Source organism: Sapajus apella, unplaced genomic scaffold (genome assembly GCF_009761245.1).
Source record: "Sapajus apella isolate SASKATOON/1434 unplaced genomic scaffold, GSC_monkey_1.0 scaffold5, whole genome shotgun sequence".
NCBI classification, from domain to species: domain Eukaryota; kingdom Metazoa; phylum Chordata; class Mammalia; order Primates; family Cebidae; genus Sapajus; species Sapajus apella.
This window is the reverse complement of record NW_022436945.1, coordinates 43,084,685-43,112,164: the sequence shown is the minus strand read 5'-3', so window position 1 is coordinate 43,112,164 and position 27,480 is coordinate 43,084,685. Positions and strand designations below refer to the sequence as shown.

The 27,480-nt window shown below is 43.2% G+C and overlaps 1 protein-coding gene and 1 non-coding gene across 2 annotated transcripts in view; both read left to right on the top strand.

Moving 5' to 3' along the window:
- Nucleotides 1-2,719: 2,719 nt before the first annotated feature.
- Nucleotides 2,720-27,480, top strand: part of IGFBP7 (insulin like growth factor binding protein 7) — an 86,539-nt gene continuing 61,778 nt past the window's right edge. Inside the window, exon 1 of the mRNA XM_032274317.1 lies at nt 2,720-3,758. Within this exon, the coding sequence (XP_032130208.1) occupies nt 3,284-3,758 (475 nt within the window). The 5' untranslated portion in view covers nt 2,720-3,283. The remainder of the gene's footprint in view (nt 3,759-27,480) is intronic.
- On the top strand, nt 7,290-7,397 carry LOC116548851. The gene has a single exon (XR_004267569.1). It is a non-coding gene; the product is annotated as a small nucleolar RNA U13 (small nucleolar RNA).

Genomic DNA, 27,480 nt, shown 5'->3' with positions numbered 1-27,480 from the left:
GAAAGAGAAAGAAGGAAGGAAGGAAGGAAGGAAGGAAGGAAGGAAGGAAGGAAGGAAGGAAAGAAAAAAGAAAGAAAAAAAGAAAGAAAAAGAAAGAAAGATTCTTTTTAAACATTTTTTTAAATTGTGTATATTTACAGTGTACCTGATGTTTTGATATAGGTACCTGTTGTGGAATGACTAGATTAAGCTAATTAATATAACCTTTACCTCACATACTTATCATTTTTGAGACAAGAACATTTAAAATCTACTCTCTGTCAGGCATGATGGCTCACGCCTGTAATCCCAGCACTTTGGGAGACTGAGGCGGTGGATCATGAGGTCAGGAGTTTGAGACCAGCCTGACCAAAGTGATGAAACCCCATCTCTACTAAAAATACAAAAATGAGCTGGGCGTGGTGGTACACACCTGTAATCCCAGCTACTCTGGAGGCTGAGGCAGGAGAGTCACTTGAACCCCAGGGGCAGAGGTTGCAGTGAGCCAAGATCACAACACTGCACTCCAGGCAGAGTGAAACTCCGTCTCAAAAGAAAAGAAAGCTCAACACCACCTCATGATACAAAACACTCAACAAACAGAATAGAAAGTAATTTCCTCAACGTGATAAGACTGCCTGTGAAATGCCTACAGCTAACATCTACTTAATGGTGGAAAACTAACAACTTTCCCTCTAAGGTGAGCTCCGGGGCAAGGGTGTCCACTCACCTCTTCTATTCAACCTGACACTGGAGGTTCTAACCAGGGCAATTAAGCAAAAAAAAGAAACCAAAGGCACCAATTAAACAGGAAGAAACAAAAGTATCTCCATCTCCACATCCAGCCTCTCCATCTCACGAAAATTGAAGCTGAACAGGTGACAGTACCTCCGTTCTTGGAAGGATGGAGTTGTCAACTGCTCTTTAAAGGTCCCATTCACCTGCCTTTTTCCCAACATCTCTTCTTGTTTTCAAGTCTTCCAGCTTGTCTGGCGCTATCAAAGAGCTCTGATTCCCCCTTCAGTGACCAGAACCTTGCTTATTTTCTTTGCTTGCTGGGCAATGAGGAGGCTCCTCAAAGGAACTCTGCTGTGGCACATGCTTGCTTTCTCACTGTTGGGGCTGATGCAGGATTTTCACACAGGTGAAAAATTTTCACACCTGAGAGCAGGTGACAGCTCTCAGCCTACGGCTGCTGTAACCGCCCACCCACATGCCTGCATGCACCCACGCACACACAGTTTGTAGAGCCTGGGGGCTTTGGCTGGCTGTGGATATAAGCACCCTTATTGGCTGTCTTCCCTTTCTGCTTGCTCACCTGCCTGCCCCAATCCTCAATCCAAGTGTCCTGAGGTGGCCTCTTAGGTGACCTGCTTGCACTGGAATCCTTGTCTCAGAGTAACCTCCTTGAAAATCTAAAACTATGATAGATCATCATGCTAGATCATGGAACCAATTTAGTGGGTCTTGACCAGTGAATTAATAAAAAATGAAGTCAGGGCTGGGCGCAGTGGCTCACACCTGTAATCCCAGCACTTTGGGAGGCCGAGGCAGGCAGATCACTTGAAGTCAGGAGTTCAAGACCAGCCTGGGCAACATGGTGAAACCCCGTCTATAGTCAAAATATAAAAATTAGCCAGGCATACCTGTAATTCCAGCTACTCGGGAGGCTGAGGCAGAAGAATTGTTTGAAGCCCGGAGGTAGATGTTGCAGTGAGCTGAAGTGTCAGTACTGCACTCCAGCCTGAGCAACACAGGGAGACTCTATTATTAAAAAAAGAAAAAAAAAGAAAGAAAAGAAAAAGAAATTGAATAGGAAATAGAGTGCACTCTGCATTTGTTTCCTTTTCAGAGTGTGTACTGGATCATGTAAACTCCATCTCTCAGGACGGAACAAACGCAAAAATATTTAGGAAAACTCTGCTCTAAAGAGTTGTCATTGTTTTTTAAACAACAGTCAGGTCAACATATGACCTCTGGGGGGAAAAAATGCTCCACTTGTCTATAACACACGAAGAAGAGACCGAAAAGCCATGCTAGGTTTTTCTGGATTGGAGGGTATTTCCCCACTCTCCACCCCCCGATTTTGTGGTCATTTAATTTTCGAAAAGTTTACAATAACTATCCTTGTAAGAGTCTGTTGAAAATGAGTTCTCTACATTGCTGATGGGATTATGAACTGAACTGCTGGCTTTCAGTCAGCAATCCTATAAATCCCTGGATTTATGCTAAGAAAAAAGAACACAAAAGAACCACAGTGTGACGTGCAGAATAATGCACACTACAGTGTTACCCATTCAGTTAAAAAGTGAAAGCAACTTCGTGTCTGCATTGGAGAGGCCAGGGTTCCTGACGAGAGGCTTTCGAGTTTGGAGAGCACTTTGCAGAAAGACTGAGGAAGAGTCCCTCGTTTATATCAAAAACCTCCCGGAATGCTGGTAAAGACTGGGACGCTTTAGGTGCCTCGGTGGCAGTTTCACCACGGGAGGAGCTGGGACCCCTGTTCCTCTCAGCTGCGCTCTGTTCTCCCGCGAGGCTTGCTGGAGGGCCAGCAGTTCAGCAAGAACTCAAAACAGGCCAGCTCTCACACTGATTCCAGTACTCACTGAAAACTTGGCTCAGCACACAACAAAAGCACAGAGTGTTGTCAAATGCCACCGGGGGGGGGGGGGGGGAACGGGGAGGGAGGTGCAGGCAGTTAGAAGCTTCCAGAAGGTGGTTGGCCACAATTTGTCCTTTCAGTGCCTGACACCCAAGACTACAGCGGGCCTGTGGCCAGCGTGGGCACAAAATCCACAGGTGGGGTTTTTCAACAGCTTGTTCTTAAAAGAGCTTCCCAAACCACACAGTAATGAGCACTCAGGTGTCTCTGGTCCACGGAGGATTTAATAGATAAAACCCTGGGTCTTCTCGAAATCGTGGTTGTTAAGAAGTTTAAAGACATGGACTGAAACGACGAGAAACCAGAGGGTGGAGAAGCCGCTCGAACTGCGGGGCGATCCCTGAGGGCTCAGGTCAGGGGACTGGGGACTGGGCAAGAGCCGGCGGGGTGCGCTCGGCGAGGCGGGCCTGAGACCAAGCGCCCCGTGGGCCCGTCCCGCCAAGTCTCCCACCCCCACACCCCGCCAGCAGGAGCGCGCGCGCAGGCCCGGCAGGCCCGGGAGCGCGGCACGGGCGGGGCCCCCGTGCGCTCCCCGCGCCGGGGTGTGGTTCTTGGGGCCGGGCCGGGCGGGGCGTAGATTTAAGGCTCTGGCCGGCCGGACCCGGTTCACTCGCTCTCCTGCCGCTACCACCGCGCCCCGCCATGGAGCGGCCGTCGCTGCACGCCCTGCTCCTAGGCTCCGCGGGGCTGCTGCTCCTGCTCCTGCCCCTCTCCTCTTCCTCCTCTTCTGACACCTGCGGCCCCTGCGAGCCGGCCGCCTGCCCGCCCCTGCCCCCGCTGGGCTGCCTGCTGGGCGAGACCCGCGACGCGTGCGGCTGCTGCCCGATGTGCGCCCGCGGCGAGGGCGAGCCGTGCGGGGGCGGCGGCGCCGGCAGGGGGTACTGCGCTCCGGGCATGGAGTGCGTGAAGAGCCGCAAGAGGCGGAAGGGTAAAGCCGGGGCAGCAGCCGGCGGCCCGGGAGTGAGCGGCGTGTGCGTGTGCAAGAGCCGCTACCCGGTGTGCGGCAGCGACGGCACCACCTACCCCAGCGGCTGCCAGCTGCGCGCCGCCAGCCAGAGGGCCGAGAGCCGCGGGGAGAAGGCCATCACCCAGGTCAGCAAGGGCACCTGCGAGCAAGGTGGGCACGAGCGCTTCCCGCGAAGGGCACATCCGACGGGGCGTCCGCGGCGGCCTCGCCGCAGCGCTGTTTTCACCGCGACTCCCCCGCGGGCCTCCGAGGGGGCAGATGGGAGGGAAAGAGTTGGCAGCCGCGGGATGGCGGGAGTGGTGAGCGACGCCTCCCCTTATCCTTTTTGGTCGTTTTATTTTGAGAGTTTGGTGCGTGCGCCAAGAAAGTGAGAACTCGTAGGACCGGGTGTATACATAGAAAAGATTTTCCGAGACCTCAGACTTCCCCAAAGCGCACCCAGCTCGTGCTAACATCTGTCAAGTCAATTCGCAAGAGCTGCAAACCCAAAGATGTCAATTTCTCATTCTTTCTTGGCTTGGAGATGTAGAGAGAGGTAAAGTCAAGAGATGGGGAAAAGGAGTTTGACAATGAAATATAAAGTAAGGCCTTCCAGACAGACTTTCTTTTCTTTTTGAGACAGCTTGCTCTGTCGCCCAGGCTGAAGTGCAGTGGTGCGATCATGGCTCACTGCAACCTCTGCCTCGTGGGCTCAAAGGATCCTCCTACCTCAGCCTCCCAAGTAGCTGGGACTACAAGCCTGTGCCACCACGCCTGGATAATTGTTGTAACTTTTGTAGAGATGGAGTTTCCCTACATTGCCTAGGCTGGTATCGAACTCCTGAGCGCAAGTAATCCTGGCTGGTGGGATTACAGGCGTAAACCACTATGGCCAGCCCCGACTTCTTTGTATTGAAGAAAATAGTCCACTTACTAAAAGTTACAGGTTCTCAAACAATAATCTAACCAGCTAATTATTTGTGGACAAAAGTAAAATACAAACTTTTTGAAGAATGTTTTTGTGATGCACTTTGTTGTGAACTTTCTGACCATTTTGTTTTTCCTTCCTGTGTCTTTGATTTGTATTGTTTTGCATAATTTGTCCCCAGGATGCACTGTTCAGCAGAAATGTCTTTGAGATTGTTTGATTGTTTATTTTATTCCAAACAAGTCCAAGCTTGCAGTAAATGAAATAAGAAAATAGTCTGGACTTGTAAACACACACACACACACACACACACACACACACACACAGAGAGAGAGAGAGAGAGAGAGAGAGAGAGAGACATTTTAACTCTAATGCCTGAAATAACATTTTCCATCAGCAGTATTTTCAAGGGAAAGTCAGACATCCAATGTTGGCAGCTCCTGGTCCTAGCCAAGGTAGAAAAGGGAGAGAAGGCAGTTTTGAGATTGCAGAAGCTGTTGCTTCTTTAACACAGTTCAGACTTTCTCCAGAATTTCCAAATTCTTTCTTTAAAGCTTTTCCCAGAAATCCACACACTAATAAGTTGTATGTCATCAATTTCAGGATTCACTATTAACTATTAATGGTATCATCACCTTAAACTTAGAGAATTGTGGCCCAAAATAATCTGTATGTGTTTCCAATAGAAACAGTTATTTGTTACTTTGGATCTCATTCATCGGTCACATCATGAAAAGAGAAATGTGCATTATTTAAGAATTTATTCCAAATATTGAGATTTTCTTATAAACATTACAATAGGGAACTTTCCCCATAGTTTTTTTTTTTTTTTTTCAAAATGACAGATACTTGCCTTATCAGAGCATAAGGTTAGCTTGGTGATTGTTCAAATGTAGTCAATTTCTAGTCTATAGTTAATATTTCTTTTGCTCTCCTGCTACATACTTCTCCAAACACAGAGTCTGATTATAAAATATCGAGACTGACAGTCATGTAGAACCAGTTTCATAACCTCATTATCTCATACACCCAGCTCCTCAGTACCTCTCCAGACTGCAAACCCTTTGAGGGTTCCAGCCCAGCTTTTCTTTATATCTGGGGAAATGTTAGGGAAAACAGCATCTAAAACTGGAAACCTTGACTTAAATTAGCCTTTTCTTCTCATCCTAAACTGAGAGAGATGAGGTCTAAATGGCAGAGACCATTTACAGGAGAATGCCAAAGAGCAGAAGAGAATGTGAAATCTTTCCCACAGCAGAATCTTTCCACAGCAGAGACAACAGAATGATTCCTATCATGTCCCCTGATATATTTCTTCTGACTCCTGGATGGGTTTTGACAATTATAGAAGCAAACTGGACAGAGTGTCATTTACTTCTGTGCCATTTCATACTGGGGCTTTGCACAGAATAGGAAATGCATTGTTTAGGCTCCTCTAGTCCTTTCTATTCTCAGAAGAAACTTGAGTTATGCTTGTGTGTAACTTGAGTTGGGGGAGCCCAAGAGGGGCAGTACGGTGGGATTCAGCCACAATGGTGTGGTTCAATCTGCCTTCTGGACTTTTGGTACCATTTAACATGCATTTACTGAGCAGCTAACTTGAATCAGCACTGTAGTAGGTGCTATATACCACGGATGCACGAAACAGACCTGGTATTGCTGATTAAGAAAGTAACTGGGCCGGGAGCAGTGGCTCACGCCTACAATCCCAGCACTTTGGGAGGCTGAGGCGAGCAGATCATCTGAGGTCAGGAGTTCGAGACCAGCCTGGCCAACATGGTAAAACCCCGTCTCTACTGAAAATACAAAAATTTGTCTGGCATGGTCGTGGGTGCCTGTAGTCCCAGCTACTTGGGAGGCTGAGGCAGGAGAATCGCTTGAACCCGGGAGGTGGAGGTTGTGGTGAGTCAAGGTCATACCACCGCTTTCCAACCTGGGTGACAGAGCAAGACTCTGTCTCAAAAATGAAACAAAACAAAAAAGTATCTTTACAAGTTCAAACTTACCTCCCAGAGCACTTGCCCTGGAGTCCTGGAGCTCATCCCAGTCTTCATCTTTTCTAAGATCACCACTTACCTACCTGGGAAGAGATCTTGGTCTGCTTGTTTTCCATACCTCTCTGGTAGGAGGCAAAGCCATCTACTTGAAAATATGTCTGAAAGATAATCAGCAAATAATTTCAAATCTTGGAACTGTCATTATGAATTTAGTGCCATTCAATGGTATTGAGGTCCCTGAAGTCATGGGTAACCAGAAGGGGGAATTTGAAGATTCCATTTAATAAAAAGAAGGTGATAGAGAAGGTAAGGTAGAAAATTTCATAGTTGGAAGAGAACATGGTGCTTCTCTATTCCAATTATTGATTATACCTTTTGTTCCCAGTCTTTGAAATCTGAGCTCTTTGGCAATCCCATTTCAGCAGCTTTGGTCTAATATTAGGTACCATCCCTTCTCCCTCAGAATTCATTTTCACTTGTGGAATCAGAATGTCATTCTTAAGGGTCTCCCTTCTTAGCATCTGTAGGACCAAGTTCAAACTACCTAGCAGGGTATAACAGGGCCTTCACAATATAACTCCCTTCTATTATTTTGACCTCTTCTCTCCAACCTCCATTATGCACTAGCCACAGTGAGCGTCTGCTGTTCACACTTCAGCATGTATGTCTCTATGCCTTTGAAGATGCTGTGCCTTCTGCCTGCAATGTCTCCCACCTCCACACACACCACAATCACCTTCCTTCACTTCCTTTACATCCTTTGAACTCTTACCTATGATCCTTTTGTAGTTCATAAGCATGTGATTGAGTGTTCATACACGTGTGAGGTGTGTCACCCTTGAGGTGTATGCCTTGTTATGACATTGGCACATTACCTGTCTGACATGAAAGATAAAAGAATTTAAAAAACAAACTCTTACCTAGCCTTCAAGGATCAGCTCTGTCACTTTCTCTGTGAAGCATTCTGACTTTCCCCGACCCCAATATAATGTATTTGTTCTTCTAGGGCTATGCATCCAGCCATTGTTTCAACTAATATTTATTGTACATGTCTGTGTATCTGTATATAAGAGGCAGTATAGCAGAGAAGTGAAGATGAGGCGCTCACAAGCCAGACTCCCTGAGTGTGAATCTTGACCATTTCCCAGCTATAGCCTTGAGCAAGTTATTTGACCTCTGCCCAGCATTTTTTCTCACTTGTAAGATAGGGATTATGACCATGTCTATCTCATAGGGTTGTCATGAAGATTAAATGTCATGAATATTATTCATAGAAAGCGTTCAATGAACATTAATTTTTGTCATTATTCAACATGAAAGCTCCAGGTGGGAAGGGAGATTTTTCTCCCTCATATAGACCCAAGGACCTAGATAAGTGCCTGGTATGTAGTATTGTTGTACTGGCCCGAGCATAGAAAGTCAACACCAAGACAAAAGTATGCCAAATTGCAGGGTCTTTATTGCTGGCAGCCATGGAGGACTTGCGTCTCTCCAACCCGTGGCCCCGAAAGGAGGGTGTCAAGACATTTTATACCCATAAAACCACCTTGGGAGTGAGGGTGAGGGGTGGGGGTGAGGGGCTTCAGACATTCCGAGGGCTAGTGGATTCTGTAAATCACCTCCTGGGGGGAGATGAGGGTGAGGGGCTCCAGACATTCCGAGGGCCAGGGGACTTTTGACATTCTGATTGTTACTTAAGTGGTTCACAAAAGTCAAGGTAAGCATTTGTTTACACATTGTCTGGGTAGGGTAGAAATCACAGACCTTAATTACTTATTACAAGTCGCAGGGGCCAAGATGGCATGGGTTTGGACTGCTTGCCTGTCACATTGGGGGTTACAGAGAGCAGTTTCAACAGAAAGCCGAGGTATGGTTGAGGTATGCAGTTTTATGGGGCTTACCATGTCACAGTATGCACTTTAAACACATGTCTAATCCATGAATCAATGAATGAATGAACCTATGAATTGGCTAGGCACTCTCCTAATCTCAGGGTAAGGAGCCTTGAATAAGATCTACAGAAACAAGGAAACAGACATTTTCACACAATGTGTATATGCTGTGAAGGGTGTACAACAGAGAAATCGGATAGAGACTCGATATGAATGAGCAGTTTTAAGATGAGCGGAGCTATGCTAAGAATGCTTGGGAGGATTTTAGCAAAAGGAACAGCAAGGCCATGGGCCCTGAGTGGAAAAAAGTGTGGCTAGAATAGACCTTCCCCAACCGTCTCAAAAGGACTATTTGAATGTCTGTCTTCCCCACTAGACTGTAAGCATCGTAAAAGAAGGATTTCATTTTATAGTTCCTTATCAACACAGTGTCTGGCTAATAGTTGGGCACCTCATAAATATTTGTTGATTAACAAAGGAGGCCAAGCGTGGTGGCTCACACCTGTAACCCTAGCACTTTGGGAGGCAGAGGTGGGCAGATCATGAGGTCAAGAGATCGAGACACCATCCTGGCCAACATGATGAAACCCTGTCTCTATTATAAATACAAAAATTAGCTGGGGTGGTGGCAGGTGCCTGTAATCCCAGCTGCTTAGGAGGCTGAGGCAGGAGAATCACTTCAACCCAGGAAGTGGAGGTTGCAATGAGCCAAGATTGTGCCACTGCACTACAGCCTGGCAACAAAGCAAGACTTCATCTCAAAAAAATAAATAAATAAATGTTAACAAAGGAATCATCTTAAGAAAGTACTTTCCCATTTGGAAATACAGGAAAGTCACTCTCCTGTCCATCTGTTCTCTTTTCCTCTGGCGTCTTCTGCCTTCCTAAAGTCTAGGCCAGGGAATTCATCTGACATTGACTTGCCTTCCTGTCCATCATCAGCAATCCTGAACTCCAACATTGAATGGTAACTTTTCCCCCCAAATTCCAACATCTCCACATCCCCTTGCTGAGTAGAATTAGATCCAGAGCAACAAACTGCTTTGTACATGGAAAACGCTTCAGTATAGATTTTGATTTTCAGGAACTCATTTTATTTGATGAATTTTAAACCTCTATTCTTTGAGAAGCTCATTTTAGACTCATTAGACTCATTTTTATGTTGGTAATATATCACTTAAATGCCCATGTTCTGCTACTATCCTTCAGTAAATTTATGAACTTCATTGAAAGTTAAAACAAAGGGGTTTCAAATTAAATGAAGTCGTTAATTGTCTGGTTTATCTTGGGGGGAGTACAAGTCAGTGTAGTCCTTCATTAAAGTAACACAGTAGTACCATGAGGACTGTCAGAGAGCCTGAGGAGGAGACCCAGATTTCTGGAGGAAGAGCCAGAAATCACTTAGTGGAAGAAGGATGTCCTGACTGAGATAGGGATAAGAAAGAATTGGCTGGAGGAGAGCTAGCTTAGAGGTTGCAGTAGTTAGATGGGAGATAAGAAGAAAACACTGTATATATACAGTAGAATACTATTCAGCCTTTAAAAAGAAGGAAATATTGTCATTTGCCACAACACGAGGGGACCAGAAAGACATTATATAAAGTAAAAAAAAAAAAAAAAAGCCAGGCAAAGACAAATGCTACGTGATCTCACTTATATATGGAATCTAAAAAAGTCAAACTCATGGAAATAGAAAATAGAACAGCAGTTACCAGGGATAGGGTTGGGGGCAGGGGATGGGACTGGGGAGATGCTGGTCAGAGGACACACAATTTTGGTTAGAAAGGAGACATAAGCTCAGGAGATCTATTTTCCCTCATGGTGACTATAATTAATAACAATATATTATATACCTGAAAATTGCCAGCCTGGCCAACATAGTGAGACCTCATCTCTATAAAAAATCAAAAAATTAGCTGGGTGTGGTCGTGCACACCTGTAGTCCCAGCTATTTGGGAGGCTGAGGCGGGAGGATTACTGGAGCCCAGAAGGTCAAATCTGCAGTGAGCCATGATCATACCACTGCACTCTAGGCTGAGTGACAGAGCAAGACCTGTCTCAAAAAAATAAAAAGTTATAAGATAGACTTTAAGTGTTACCACACACCAAAAAAAAAAAAACTGTGAGGTAATGCATATGTTAAACAGCCTGATTTAGCCATTCCAAAATGTCTACATATATCAGAACATCATGTTGTATACCATAAATATATACAGTTTTCACTTATCAGTTAAAAATATTTTTAAGAGAAAGATGACCAGAGCGTAGCCAGCAGAAGGACTTGCATGTGGTTTGGTGGGACTGCCTGGGGAGACGGAGGCAGCTGGCCACGTGGCAGAGCCCAGTGACAGGTGAGGGCCTGTGACCCCGTAAGGAGCTGAGACGCTGCCGCAGAGCAGCAGGAGACGCTGAGTGATGGAGCTGGATTTGTGCTTTTAGGAAAGCTTTGTTGGCATCTATTGGGAGAATGGATTGGAAGGGGGTGAGAACTGCAGTCAGAGACTCCCGTAAGGAAGCTGTTACTGTAATCCCAGCAACAGATGTCTACACTCCTTCCCAAGACCTGTTTCCCTCTTACATCTTAGAAGCGTTGTCGACTCCGGGTTCCCAGCCTGCTGTGGCAAGCTGCTTGCCACTTGGGGGTGAAAAGCCCTTAAGGAGCTTTCTGTTACTCAATGACTGCTCAGAAATTGCCCTCACCTCACTCGCTTTATTAGCCGGTCCTGCCTCCAAATTACCACCACTTGCTTATTTCAGGAGTCTCTTCCCCCTCAAGTCCCTATCACTCTTTATCTCTGCTTTCAGATCAGAAACAGGAAAAGTCACATCCCCTAAGAGTCTGCTCCAGTCCAATAGAAATGCTTTAAAAAATTTTCTGGCCTCAGCTGTCCTTCTTGGCACAGAAATTTCAAGAATGTTGGGTGAATTGCTGGTTCTTTATTATCACTTTGTCCAGTTTCAATCACTGCATTTTAAGAAAGATTTGAAAACTGAAGGGCAGAAAGTGGTCTTACAGGACTTAGGATTCTTTCAGAGGAAAGTAATCTGAAGAACAAGTTAATGTTTCTTCATCGTTTGGGAGTTAGTTATTAAATGGAAGGTGCCTGTCAAATTTTTCTCTTAATACATTTCTTCAGGAGGATGGCATTAAAGGCCTGGAATTAAATAGCCACAAGGCACATTTAGAGGATACATCAGGAAGAACTTTCCAGTAAAAACTGTTGAATAGGATACCATGTTCAGGCAGAAGTCAAGAGACTTTTTAGGAGAGCTGAGAAATAACTTGAGGGGGAGGGGCCACGTCTGGGGGAAGATTTTATAATTTTTAAATCTTTCAAACTACACAGCTCTGAGGTGGAATGATTAAGCTGAGCAGGCATTTATTAACATCCTAAAATACGATTTCCATCCTGTCCCTAGAGCCTGCCCTCGGGGTCCACAGTAGACCGGCCTTCTAGAAGAAACCGCCTTATAAGGCTCTCTTGGATAGTTCAGTGACAGAACACCCTTGGATGGAGTCCAAGGCCAGCCGGCTTCCCTGATTCAAAATTCCTCCCCGCAGTGGATGAGATTATGATGCTTCCTTTACCTCAAGCCACCCCTACCCCACAAAAGATCTGACCTCATCTGTGTTTTTCATTGTTAGACAAATAACATCTTGTTTTTAGCAGCTGGGGAACCCTGAATTATCGTCAAAAGAACTTTTAAGCCAGGGAATATGAGTGTAACCTTTTTTTGAAATTTAGGACTGGCACAATTAGAAAGTTTTGAAATGGAAGGAGACTTGGGTGTATGAGAATTAATAAGCCCACTTATTTCAGGCAATTTCAGAGATTTCCCAGTGAGTCTTTTATGGGTCAGGTAGCAGTGGAGGACTAGAAATGTCCAAGGGAACCTTCCCCCAGACTCCTGCTTATGGCTTTTCCAGGTCAATCCAGACCCTCCCCTCCACCAAGCCTCTGAGAGAAAATGAGATCAGAAGAAAAAAGCCAGAGTGATAATGAGGGGAAAAAATGTTTGTTTTGTTTTGTTTTTTACTTAAAATTGACGTGTTAAATAGTTCTATTTTATCTCAAGATGGATTAATGACAAAATGATATGGCCCTTTTGAGAAAGCTAATGTGTTGAATTGCCTTTACTGTTTTACAGAGGATAGCAGGGCAAGGTTAATTAGAAACAGCAGGAGCTAACAATAAGCCTCACCTCCAACCCCCAGTCAATGTCCCTACCAGGGAAAGGGTTACCAGGGAGAAGAGCACTCCAGGGACTCCAGGGAGGGGCTGCTGGTCTCAAAAGGAGACCAGAATTGCAGAGAAGCTTTGTGTCTGAAAATAAGAAAGGTTCATTTCAGGTGAAACAGACCTAGGAACCCTGTGTTGACAAAGCCCCATTCACACAGTATGAAGTTCCCACAGTAAAGAGCACTGTCAAGGCCAAGACCAACCCAATAGATTCAAAGTAGGCTCGGCCACTGTGAAAAAACAACCCCCTCAAAGCTTCAGGAGAATGTGTATCATAAATGAAGGTACAATTTCCTACCTTCACAGGATTATTGAGAAGGTCAAATTACATAACATCTGAAAGCACTGTGTAAATTATGTGGACTGTGCAGCACCAGAGAACTGTAAAGAATTATTAACCAGACTGTAAATGCCTTGGGGGCAAGGACTGCATCTGCATCATGCTTTGTAGTGAGTGATAATGACAACTTGTGAAGTACTTCACATTTGCTAAGGGCTTCTGCGGATTTTCCTCATTTGCTACTCACAACAACCCTGGAAGATAAGGGGAATTATTATCCCAAATCCCAAATAAAGACACTGCAGGTCAGACATCACACAGCTGGTAAATAGCAATTCTGGTACTTAATCTAGGTTTTCTACTCCAGCCTTGCTGTTCAAAGTGTGGTGCATAGGCCAGCAGCATCGACACTCTATGCTATCTTTCTTTTTTATAAACTCGGAATTATTTCAAAATAAGAAGTTTCTAGCCAAAGAGATTCAGAAAAGTCAAACTCTTACGTGTGAAAAAGTTTTAGGAAGACTTTCCTGAATTTATTTTGCTTATATTTTGTTTTTCATGAAGGAGCAAGGAGGATCTATGATATATTTGGGTCTAAATAGATTTAAAAGAGCTCTTTGATTAGCATAAAATAAACATCATGATAACAAAGTTTATGTCAGAGTTGAGATGGCTTTTTATGGTACATATGGTGTGCCTTGTAAAAAAAAAAAATGTCATTCAATGAAAGATGGTATTTCTTAAAATGAATGAATGTCTCTGAGGTGGCTAACATTAGTCCTTCCATGGCCAGATTAGAAATCTTCATGCCTGGTCAGGCACAGTGGCTTTTGTTTGTAATCCCAGTACTTTGGGAGGCCAACATGGGAGGATCACTTGAGCTCAGGAGTTCAAGACCAGTGTTATATGTAAATTTTCAGTGCCACAAAGAAAGTAGCACTCGAATATAAATTTTCTCAGCAAGGCAATTTACTTCTATAGTAGGGTGTATCTCACAGATGGACAATGGCAAGCACACACCTAGACAAGGGAGGGGAAAAGATTCTTATTCCTGACACAGGTAGCCTCTACTGCTGTGTCATTCCCCTATTGACTAGGGTTGGACCACACAGTCTAAGCTAATTCTGATTGGCTATTTTAAAAAGAGCAGGGGTATGAGACAGAGTGATGGGGTGGGTAGTTTGGCAGGAAGGATGGTTATGGAACAGGTCAGAGCAGGTGACTAGGGGTGACTTAGGTCAGAGCAAGTGACCAGGGGAACAGATGTGAATGATTAGAACTGGTGGGAAAGTTTTTGACCAAAACTAGAGGCAAGGGGTGAAGAGAACCAGGAAGTTAAACTTTAATATGGAGAATTAAAGAACAAGAGAGCTGAACATACTGACACTCTGATTCTTTGAAGAGAAACTTGGAGTTCACTATATCTAACAACCAGCCTGGGCAACATAGCGAGACCTCATCTCTAAAAATAAAAATAAAATTTGTAATTAGCCAGGTATGATGGGAAGCACCTGTAGTCCGAGCTACTCGGGAAGCTGAGGTGAGAGGGTTGCTCAAGCACAGACACCAAGGCTACAGGAAGCTATGATGGTGCCACTGTACTCCAGCCTAGATGACAGAGTGAGACCCTGCCTCAAAAAAAAGAAATCTTAGGGCCTGGCAGGGAAGGTGGCTCATGCCTGTAATCCCAGTGCTTTGGGAGGCTGATGCAGAGGATTACTTGAGGCCAGGAGTTCAAGACCAACCGTGGCAACACAATGTGAGACTCCATCTCTACCAAAAAAAAGAATTAAAAAATTAGCTGGGCTTGGTGGTGTACCTGTATTCCTAGCTACTTGAGAGGCTGAGGTGTGAGGATCACCTTCACCTCAGAAGGTCAAGACTGCAGTGAGCTATGATTGTGCCACTGCACTCCAGCCTGGATGGCAGAAGGAGACCCTGTCTCAAAAAAAGAGAAATCTTAGAGCCCAATCCTTCAGTTGCAATCAAGAGGCTCTTGAAAGATCAGCCAGTGTGCTTGAGGCTGCTGGCATGAATAATGGTCCAAGAAAGATCTCTTGGAGCATAATGTTTGCATGTGCTGTTTGACCATTTTCCAGGCCTTTCTAGTAACTGAGTAGGGTAGAGGAAAAGAATCACTAAGATAACTGTCAGACATGCTCAAGTATTCGCTTTCACCTGAGGTTTAACCCTGAGTGTTGACCTTGACCCCTGACCCGAGCACTGCCCCACCATCAATTTTCCCAGTTTGAGTAATATTTAGTCCACATCCAAACTATGACCTAGGGCTACTCTCTGGAAGGAATTTGCATTTTTTCTTTTTCTTTTTTTCCTTTTTTTTTTTTTTTTGGAAACGAGCATATTTTTGTCAGCCAGGTGACAACTTGCAGAAGGAAAATTCATACAGGGGTTTGAGAACTTAAGCATAATCCATTTAGACTTTCTGAGGGAGAAGGAGAAAAAAAAAAAAGAGGGCTTTCATATTCTTACAGGCAGAAGGGCAGCTGACTCCAATCATCCTGTTCTTTCATGTTGTTTTTCTGGAAGTCTCCAGCTTCTACAGAGGTTTGTCTTTTTCTCTGAATAAGAAATGCTCAAAGGAAATTTCATTTACATTACCACAGATTAGTGGGCCAGTGGTCAAGTGGTTGAATTGGGAAAGCTTTAGATCTGACATCTGTTCTGCTCTCTTCTGGCCTGACCCCAAGCAAGGGAGAAAAAATTATCAAGAAATAGATCTCCTGGAACATGCAGAAGGTTTTGAAAGAGACCACACAGAAATGAGCCTTCAGGAATTTTTTAGGGTAGCCCAGACTTGCAGGATTCAAAGCCTGCTCCTTCTCCATGGGAGCTTTCAGAACTTTCTGCTCAGGGAACAGAAATCCAAAAGTGAATTTCAATAGCAGATACAGTAATTACACTGCACCCCTGGCTTCCAAAGGACCCCCCCCCCAGGAAGCCATAGAGCGTTTGATGGGGAATGAAATGCTTGTGCAGAAATGCTCTCTGAGAGAGAAGGGGAGATGAGAGACCCATGCAGCAAGGCTGCTTAGTAGAAATGCTCAGCTCAGTGGGAGAGGGCAGGCTGGGGCAGAGATCAAGATGCTGCCAGATATTTGATAGGCCAGGACTTTGGAGCCAGAGCCCTGTCTCTGTTCCGTCTCAGATCAGAGCCTCGGAGCAGGACGGAAAAGTTGATCTGACTTACTTGGCTCTTTCTGCACCGCTGGGCCTTTGGTTCACTAGAAAATAAATGGCAGGGCAGGGCAGGCCTGTTCTGGACCCAGTTGCAATGTGGCAAAGTGAGCAGTTCATCCATCTTTCCCACCTCCCGATGTCCCCTCATCTGAGGCCTCTTTCTTTACACTCATTCGGCCTGGCCTGTTACTACGTGCTGCCCCTTTTTCTTGTCTGACTGAACTCAAAGAAATGGGATTTTCTTTCTCCACCCACCCCTCAACGCTTTCTTAGTTACAGAGCTTGGCCAGTAACTTTATAAATGGTTGAGTCCTGCTCGATCCACTACTCCTAACTCCATACCTGGACTTAGGAGCCATACCTGACATTCGCCATGAGAGAGCAAATAAGCAAAAACTTGACATGCCACCCCTGAAAGTCAGCCAGCTCAGTCCATGACATCCAAGGTCAGCCTTTTTTTCTTGACACTCCCTTGGGATGAAGTTTTTCACATGTCTTAGGCTCATAATCTACCCCATATATCAGCCCCAAACCTATCACCCTTTTTAGGGCAAGCCCAAGGTGTAGGAGAGATAGCTACAACCCCATGTGACTGTGGGCTCGAACAGTCTCCAGTGCTTACCCCAGGGCTGTCCCTACCAGTTCTTTCAACTCTTTGTGCCGGGTCACCCAAAAGCCAAGATTGGCTGGTATACAAGAGGAAATATAGCAGAGTGGTTAAGGAGATGAACTTTGGAGTCACACCACCTGGGTCAAATCCTCACTCTGCCACTTAACTATTTGTGTGACCCTAACCTCCTTCATGATTTTTTTTTTTTTTTTACCTGCAAGACAGGTATAACAACAATGTTATTATACTTAGAGTTTGGGGAAGTTAAGTAAGGTAATACATGAAAAACATTGGAACCTGGTATACAGTGGGGTTTCACTAAATGCTGTTTCATTTCCATTTTTATCGTTATTAGCATTATAGAACCAAGTATGAATTAATAGATAAATGCCTTGCTGGTATCTTATTTTGACCCGCCTAAACACAATACTGCCTCATGTGTTCCAGATTTGATTTGAAACCTATGTTCAGACCTATGCAAACACAGTAATAGGACAGTGTTCTTAAAAAGAAAATTCCTAGGAACTTCCAATTTGCTCCGCAAGGATTCTAGAACAGGGAGTTCTGCCCATCTCTTGAGAGATCCCAGAGGCCAAATGCAGACAGTCTAAAGGGAACTACCCAGGATGCTGGCCAGAGACCATGCTTTGCTTTGCAGCGTAGAATATTTCCATCTTCAAGCTCATTGTCACTCACATTATTTTTTAACAGTAGCTTTTAGATATACAATCATTTTGGATTCAGAGGTCACTCACATTTAGTAATCACTAGACTCTCCTTTCCCTGGATATTCTACCAGTATTTTATACATAGGAAATATTCAGTAATTTTTGTTGGATGGTTCATGGGTGGGGGAAATTGAAGTACTGGCTCCAGAGATAAATGTGAACCAAAATCAGAGTTTGACAGAAAAAGAGCATAATTCGTGCCCTTTAGGTACACATTGAGTATTATCTTTGGCTTTTAAAGTCTTATTGTTGGAAATAATAATAGTCTTTGGCTGCAATTCATGTGTCTCTTCTTTGGCTTATACATGTAGCCTCAACTTAGCAGAAACTCATTTTTTAAAAATCATTTTAAAAATCAAAACATTCAACTATAAACAGATGTATTTAGACTCAGAAAGGTACCCACTTAGGTTGGTTCATTGCCACTGTCTAAGAAGTGATAATGTCCACCTTCCAGTGTGGAGTAATTAGCAAAGAAATGAAGGTATGGAGAGGAGGTTTAAGAAGTTGGATAACTTTTCAGACCCACCAGTGCCAGCAATATTGAGTGAAATTGGCAAAACATTGCGACTACTGGCTCTCCATATCCTGTGCACTCTATCACCTTCTAAAGCAGTGGTTCTCCACCTTGGCTGTGCATCAGAATCACCTGGGGAACTTTACAGAATGCTGATGCCTAAGTTCCACTCCAGGATTCTGATTTAATTTGTTTGGATGTGACCTGGGCAGCAGAACTTTTTAAAACTTTCCAGATGACTTAATGTCCAGTCCCAGTTCAGAACTATTGTTCTGAAAAGATGTCAAGTCACTTTTTGGGAGGCTTCATTACCTTGGGATAATTAATAATAGGCCAGTTTTTGCTCATTTTATCTAGCATCTAGTGTTTCACAACAGGGGACTTTTGAGAAGATCTAGTGTGCCATAGGAAGTGTAAGCCCTACCTAGAAAACATGATAGACCCAATACAGCGCAGACAGCATAAATGGTTTGGCTACTTCTTATCTTCTTGGCTATTTCAGAGCTTTTATTTGAATAAGAGAGAATGGAAACATGTCAGTATTGTTGGTATTTTTTAAATGGTATCCCAATACATTCAGAAAAGTATTCACCTAAAGCCACATGATCTAATCTTTCAATTATTTCACTGGAACATACGTTCCATGAGCCCAGTGCATTTTATCTATTTGTTCACTACTGAATCTCCAATGTCTGAACCATCCTTGGGATATGGTAGGTACTCAATACATCCTTGTTGAATAAATAAATGCATAATTAAGAGTGGATTTATTATGTGCCCTGTTGGAAAGGGAACTTTCACACTGATGGAAGCTCACCTCTGTCGTCTATCTGGAATCTCTGATAAGGAGAAGCAGCTCAGTTATCTCTTGTCACTTGGCTGAGGCCTTTCTGATTATCTTCTTCTCAAATCACCCCTTCTACTTACTCTCTATTGTCACGAAAACTCTGAGACTGACAGCAGCATTCCATTTCTTTTTATCACCTCTCCCCCAGTCATTTCCCAGGAAATGGGTATGGAGCTTTTGCAGCCTTGGTTAATATACTTAACCTCTCTAAGCATCAGTTTTCTCATCTGGAAAATGAAGATACTACCGACCTCACAAGGCAGTTGTGAGAGTTACGTGACTTAATGTATTTTAAAAGCTTAGCACAGTGTTTGGTCCACAATTGAGCTTTTTAAAAGGTTAATCCTAGTCTACCTTGTTCTTCAGTTAAACAGTAGCAGAGGAAGGTACAAGGATAATACATTCTCATTATTCACAGAAGTTTTGTTCTATGAAGTCACCACAAGCACTGAATTAGCAAATATTGAACTACTGCTCCTAGGGGCCCTACAGTTAGGTTCCAGCAAACCTCCAATCACAACATTTTTATCAACTGATCAATACATAATTTTATGTGTGATTCTGTTTAAAGACACATTATTATTTTTTTTCTTTTTTTGAGATGGAGTTTCACTCTTGTTGTCCAGGCTGGAGTGCAATGGCACAATCTCAGCTCACTGCAACGTCCACCTTCTAGGTTCAAGCAATTCTCCTGCCTCAGCCTCCAGAGTAGCTGGGACTATAGGCATGCACCACCATGCCTGGCTAACTTTTGTATTTTTAATAGAGATGGGGTTTCTCCTTGTTGGTCAGGCCGGTCTCGAACTCCTGACCTCAGGTGATCTGCCTGCCTCAGCCTCCCAAAGTGCTGGGATTACAGGAGTGAGCCACTGCACATGGCCTAAAGACACATTATTTAATATGCATTATGATTCATTAACACTGAACTCATGGCCAACAGCAAGCACTGCAGCTCATGCCAGAATGAAGCTTATCTAACACACGTATTTTCGATGAGGCATAGCACAGCCTTATTGCTCATAAGGAATGACTAGTCAGCACTTTAGCAAAGTTTGGGGCCATTTTAAACACCTGAGTCACCATCAGAAAGCACAAAAATTGGCACCACACAGATTGTAAGAGGGAGGCTAGTTTATAGTGTGAGAGCTGAAACTAGAAGGGCAGAGTGGTGCCTTGTTCACCTCAGTGGAACCCTGCGCATCCAACGACTCAAATATTTGCAGCTCTGTGCATGTCTGCAAATGATTTGATTAGGGGAGGCAATTACATTTTAGCAAGTAGGTGAATTTGCAAATATGGTATCCACAAATAATGAGGATTGGCCGTATTTGGAAATGGTCAAGGCTTCAGCAACAAGCATTAGTGAACTACCAGGGATTTCCAGGGCACAACCCAAGTGTGGGTGATGCTTCCTTTATATGCCTCAAAGCATGTAATGTCATTCAGGGCACAGAGCAGGTATTTAGGAAATAATTCTTGGCTGGCTCGTGATGCAATTTAACAAACATGTAAGCTAGCCTTGTTTTGACAATCCCATGATGAGCCTGTTTTTGCCCTGAACCCACCTACAAGATGTTAGTGAGAAGTGTAGAGTCCATTAAGTTTTCATAGGAGTGGCAGAAAGGTTTTGTGGGAGGCTTCTCCTCCCATTTCTCTGTGCAGCCTTCCCACCAGCTGCAGAGCATTTCATGTGGCCCTTACTTCACATGGAGCCACCCTCAAAGGCACCATCCCATCCACACCTTCCCCACAACCGCACCTGTCATCTCTCTGCCAGTTTCTGCTTGGCAAGTAGTCACTGTCCCTGGCTCTGCAGAATGCACCCATCTTTTAGCTCAGTAAATGACACAGGGTTACTTGGATCCTCACTATCATTGGAAGTGAAAAATTATAATCTTGTCACTCACATCCAGTGCCTGCTTTTTGTAAATGATGTGCTGGGTGCCAGATAGAAATCTGTCCCATGAGAAAGGCTGCCCCCACTCTAAGAAGCTTAGAAACCTGCAGTCTATCCTGGTGGTTTATAAAGTGTGGGAAGAAGGAAGAAGCAGTTAGACTCAAAATAAGGGAGTCTTTGTGTAAGCCAAGCCAATATAAATGCACACGTACAAAGAATGCACACACACACACCCCTCAACCCCTCATTTTTAATCATTGGAAGCATATTTTTTGGGCAATTTCTACTGGAAGGGGAAAAACGAACAAAGGTGCATTCACATCTGTAGCCTGTGAATACATTATAATTTGATTGCAGACTCTATGAGCTTATATACATAATGTAACTATGGCTAGAGGTATAGTAGTACATAAGTGAATTAGTTATTACTTTGCCCAAAGTGACATTCTGGCGTGAAGATGAGTGAATCTTATGTTTGTTCAGAATTGAGCTAAGCAGAGAATATTGATCCAAAAGAATCTTACAGATTATATTTAAATACCTTAGTAAATGCTAAGGAAAAAACAGGCAGTGAATTCACTCTACCTAGTTCCTTGGCAAATGTGTAACAAAAAAAATTTTTAATGGGTGCAATGACCTATTGAGACGATGAGAACACTGTTTGGCAGTTAGTCTCCAACAATTCATTGCCAGGAGTTTCACTTTTTGGACAAACCGCAATGGATTTTAAGTTCTTTTTTTTTTTTAATTTGAGATGGAGTCTTGCTCTGTTGTCCAGGCTGGAGTACAGAGGTGTGATCTCGGCTCACTGCAACCTCCTCCTCCCAGTTTCAAGCAATTCTCCTCCCTCAGCCTTCCTAGTAGCTGGGACTACAGGTGCTCACCACCACACTTGGCTAATTTTTGTATTTTTAGTAGAGACAGGGTTTCACCATGTTGCCAGTCTGATCTCAAACTTCTGGCCTCAAATGATCCACCAGCCTCAGCCTCCCAATGTGCTGGGATTATAGGCATGAGCCATTGCACCCAGCCTGGATTTTAAGTTCTAGACGTACATATCCTTGTTAAACTTTAGCTGCTGTGCAGTTTCAGCATGCCCCGGGGGTATAAGCTAATTTCACTTTATTTTCACTAAAGATCTTTTTTGCTATTAAAAACTGATAAATTTATAGAATTTATTGAAATCGAAGATAATCATTGTTAATATTTTTATTGTGTTCCATTCTAGTTTTTTTCTAGGCTCATATGACATTATTTTGATCATACTATCCATACATATTTACATCTTGCTTTTAATTTAGCAAGTAGGTGAATTTGCAAATATGGAGTCCATATATTTGCAAATTTTTTATTTATAACTACCATGTATTTAAAATATTTTATAAATTTTATTCATAAATCTATAAGTATTTGTAATAATTTGAGCCATAATTTACTGTTCTTTTTGGTCATAAATAACCTTTTAAATCACATCTTTAGACATAAAGATCTTTCTTCTGCATTAATTCTTTAGAATAGATCCCAAATTGGAATTACTGATCAAATGATAGGAAGATTTATATATAATTTTATATATAGATATATATTGGCATTAGTGATTCCAGCTTAAAAATGGCCTCTTCTAAACAATTCAATGCATTATCTCCTAAAAGCAAAAGGTCAAAAGCAAAACATTTCAATAATACAATAGACATTACTTGTTAATTATCAGATCTGTATCATGACTATCCATCTTCAATGGCATAGCGACCATTGAGAGTTGCACCTGCATCCTGGTTTCCATTTATAAAATTTGCAGTTACTAGCCAGAAAACCAAGGACCCTGCCAGTTATCTAGCTTGCATCTAATATTACCAGGAATCATGGTTTCTATCTCAGATCATGAAGAGTTCTTCTAGCAAGAGCGGAAAGAAAGGATATGTATACTATAATAGTTTTCTTTTTTAAAATCCAATTTGGTTGGTCAAATATTTCAAAATAACAGGGAGATGGAAAGAATATTCCTTTGTGCCTAATTGAATTGAGATTCATAAAAAGCATCCACATTCCTACTAGAGTAGCTTGAAAATGTTTGTTGTAAGGGCAGCCACCCATCTGAGATGTAAACAGGAAAAACTTTGTGAAATTTGGAGTTTTGTCTTTAAGAATTTTTTCACCGAAGAAAATGGTCTTGACTATTTTATTTGACTACAGTCAATGGCATACCTCCAAGTTGAATCTCAGCATCTCTTTAAATGCAACTTCCCTGCATAATACAGAGACCATGGTTTGACCGCCTGTTTCACCTCAATTTCTGATATGTACTGTTACTCTCCACCTCTTCAGGAGAGCCTGTTTCCTGCTCCACTTATTAAAACTAGAAAAGAATTCACTTACAGCGTTTTTACCACACATGTCCTTGGAGCTCTCCTTGGGTCCTGAAGGAGGCTGGCAAAGCCTTGTTTCTCTTTTTCCCAAGTCCTTTAATCTCCAGCGTATTCAGCAACCATCATCCTTTGTAAGGCAGGTATTCCTGATAATACAGTAAACAATGCTGAGAATATATTTATAAAAGGGAGAAACTGCATGTGATTTTCAGGCAGAATTTTTCCTGTGTTTGACTGGGAGATAGGAATCATAATAGCACAGTGCAGATTCTAAGAATTTTCACTTCTATTCATATGCATATCACCTTTTGAATCCTCACAAAAACCCTGTGGTAAATTATTATCCTCACATTATACTAATAAATTAGGCATCCAAGATTCAGCGTGTTTAAGTGCCCAAGCAGAGCCGCTGTTAATGGGAATTGAATAAAGCTGGAACAAGGAATTCAGGTGAGTTGATGTGTACTTGGACACACACACATATACCCACATTCAATCCAAAGGAAGCTAAAATTGAGGGTCAGAACCTGTTAAACACAAATATGCTTCACTCATTTATTCATTCATAGTTCTTCCATTCCTAATCTTGTATCTCCTACATTAAATTCCCCGCATGGTTAATACTCTGCATTTCCACAATCTCCAGATACTCTGGTCATTACCAGCATGTGGAAGTGCATACACTTTTGCTTGTTTTGTTAAACCATGTATGTGTTTTTGAAGAAACATATCCAGAGACTGTAAGGCTGTTGTTTTGGTAAATTAAAGCAACTTAAATTCCAGGTGTTGGCAGTGGCAGTTGTCTAATATAGCATGATAAAATTATCCCCTAGGTTCTCGTCATCAGCTTGGTTAATTACAGGTGATCCAGCTCCCAAAGAGCCTGGATCTGTGAGCTCTGCTGAATAAAATAATCAATGTAGCATCTCATTTTCTGTGAAAAATGTTAAGTAAACTAGAAAAGGTAATCAAATAAACTGTTGCTCTCACATGTTTGTTTTATTTTTTGAGATGAAGTCTTGTTCTGTTGCCCAGGCTGGAGTGTGCAGTGGTGCAATCTCGGCTCACAGCAACCTCTGCCTCCCAGGTTCAAGCAATCCTCCCACCTCAGCCTCTCAAGTAGCTAGGATTATAGGTGTGCACCACCACGCCTGGCTAATTTTTTGTTGTTTTTGTATTTTTAGTAGAGATGGGGTTTCACTACATTGGCCAGGTTCATCTCGAACTCCTGATCTCATGTGATCTGCCCACCTCGGCCTCCCAAAGTGCTAGGATTACAAGCCTGAGCCACCACGCCCAGTCTTCTCACATGTATTCTAAAGATAAAACCTCTATCACTGAAGAGCATAAGAACTTTATGAGGAACAAATTAAATGTTCAGTCAGTTTGAATAAAATTGAGTGCTCTGGGGATATTTCATTGTTGTCTGTATGTGTGTTTCAACACTGCAGAATGAGAATGTGACTGTGACCCACTAAGTCCTTAAAAGCAATAGAGTATATCATAAGAACTCTAAGGCCTAACTTCAGACACTGCCAAGAAAGCAGGAAATAGGTTTCTCATGGTAGCATGACTCAGGAAATTCTTAGGAAAACCAAGAAGGAAGGAACAGTTCACAGCAGTTTTCTGAATTGTGTAAGTATGAAATTTTCATTCATAAATACTTTTAGGTACATAAGTCTGTACCAGCTCCCTCAACATGTAAGGAGATGGTGGGATTTGGGGAAGAGGAAGAGTGATGACCAGAAACGGTAATAGCTGGCCTATTGGTAAGGAATGTATTCAGCTGCAAGTAATAGAAAACCTGGCTCTAGTGGCTGGACCAAAATGGGGTTTATTTGCTTGTAGAACCAGGAGTTTAGGTGTAGATGGTTGTTTGTGTGGGTTTAAGTACTCAGCAGTGCTGTCGAGGACCAGGGTTCTTTCACTCTTTCTGCTCTATCATCCTTTGCATGCTGGCTTTTGTCTTCATGTTTAGTGATTGCAAAAAGGCTGCTGCACCTCGGATCATGGAGTCATCATTAAAGACATTTAGAAGAAATAGAGAAAAGGGTAATGCCAGCCACATGTCCCATTATATCAGGTGAGCAAATGTTTCCCAGAAGACCATACTCAGCAAATTTCTGACTAATCTCATTGGCCAGAAATGATCACTGGGCCACCCTAGTGGCAAGAGAGACAGAGAAGGGGGCGGTAGAGGCTGGGGCTGAGTCAGCCTGCTGCAGTGTCTGCCATAGCTGGGCAGCAGTTCTTTTTAGCTTTTCATTTCAGACACAGTTTCTGAAGGTGAATTCAAAGGGTAACTAGAGGCTGGGTGCAGTGGTTCATGCCTGTAATCCCAGCACTATTGAAGGCCAAGGGGGACTGATCATGAGATCAGGAGATCAAGACCATCCTGGCCAATATGGTGAAACCCTGTCTCTACTGAAATACAAAAAAATTAGCTGGGCGTGGTGGTGGGTACCTGTAGTCGCAGCTACTCAGGAGGCTGAGGCAGGGGAATCACTTAAACCCGGGAGGCGGAGGTTGCAGTGAGCTGAGATCATGCCACTGCACTCCAGCCTGGGTGACAGAGCAAGACTCCATCTCAAAAAGAAAAGGGAGAGAGTAACTAGAAGTTGAGTGTTTTAGAGACCACAGACCACATCAGACTTCACTGAAATGTAACGTTCACTTTTGGAAACCAGATGATAAAATAGGTCATGGCGGGGGGAGGAAATGTAAAGCTTTGTAGCAAATATGTCATTCCCAAAGTACAGTGGAAAGAAGTCCTATCTGAAAGATGTCAAAGATCCACACTGAGTCCATTTTGAAAGAAATTACATTTCACTCTTTCCCTCACAGAAATGATGGCTACCAGAATTAGGGTTCCTGCCTGATATAATTTAATATGTAGAAAGGGATGATTTAAAAATTAACTCAAAAATGGAAAAAGTTACTTTAATTGTTTGTATATGGATAGATGCAGTAAAAATGCTAAAAAGTATATTTTGATTTTTATAAATTTTATCAACTTCATCCTCAGGTCTAAGTGTGGTAAATTTCTCATAGTGTTTTTATGCTTATTTAAGTCATACATGTTAACAGAGATTAATGTTTTAGAGAGTGTGGGGTTCAATCTCCACTTCCCCACTTACTAAATGTGTGATTATTAAATGCTTTAGCCTCCTGAGTAGCTAGGATTACAGGCACCCACCACCGCACCCAGCTAACTTTTGTATTTTTTAGTAGAGACAGGGTTTCAGCATGTTGGCCAAGATGGTCTCGAACTCTTGACCTCCAGTTGATCCACCTGTCTTGGCCTTGCAAAGTGCTGGAATTGCAGGTGTGAGCCACCACGCTCCACCAGCAAGTTGCTTCTCTTAACCTCAGTTTTTTCATCTGTAAAGTGGGGACAACATTGTTTACCCAAAGGGTTGGTGAGAATATTAACCTCATATGAGGTTCTAAGCATAGAGCCTGCCACACAATAGGGTCTCAATCTGGCCACTGCTTTTATCATTAGTAGTAGTGGCTAATGCTTCAGAAACAGCCCTCAAATGTCATACTATGGTACCTTTACCTTCATTCTCCCCTCTCTTTCTGGAGGGATACCTAGAGATGGAATGAAGGGTAGAGGCAGAAACCGAGAGGGGTAGGAAGGATTGGACGATATTATATGGAGAAAATGAGGGCTGTTCTAGCCCAAACTGGTTCAGAATCTCAAAATTTTTATATACTTATAATTTACAGCCTACTTTAACTTTGGATTTGTGGCAGTTTACATCACCGTGCTTTTCAGATACAGCAATAGTGCTATAAAAAGCACTGAATTGCCTGGGCATGGTGGCTCACACGTCTAATCCCAACAGTTTGGGAGGCTGAGATAGGAAGATCACTTGAGACTAGGAGTTCAAGACCAGTCTGGGCAACATAGTGAGGCCCCGTCTCCACACACACACACACACACACACACACACACAAAGCCAGGCATGGTGGTACACATCTGTAGCCCTAGCTACTCGGGAGGCTGAGGTAGGAGGATAACTTGAACCTAGGAAGTTGAGTCTGCAGTGAGCCATGATTGTGCCACTATACTCCAGCCTGAGTGACGAAGCAAAGCCCTGTCTTGAACAAAAACAAAGTAGTAAACTTAGAAGAGTCTGAAACCTCCTGCCTTGGCCTCCCAACATGCTGGGATTACCCATGTAAGCACCACACCCAGCCAAGCATCTGAATCCTGCTATACATTGACTAACTGTGATCATGGGCACATTACTTAGTCTCTTGGTCCCTTTGTTTTCTCGCCTACAAAATGGAGCAAGCAAGACCTGTATTAAAGGATTAGGGTTAGAGTTATGGAAATAAATGAAGTCACAGATTTGAAAGCCTTTCTGTTAGGGCTTTATGAAT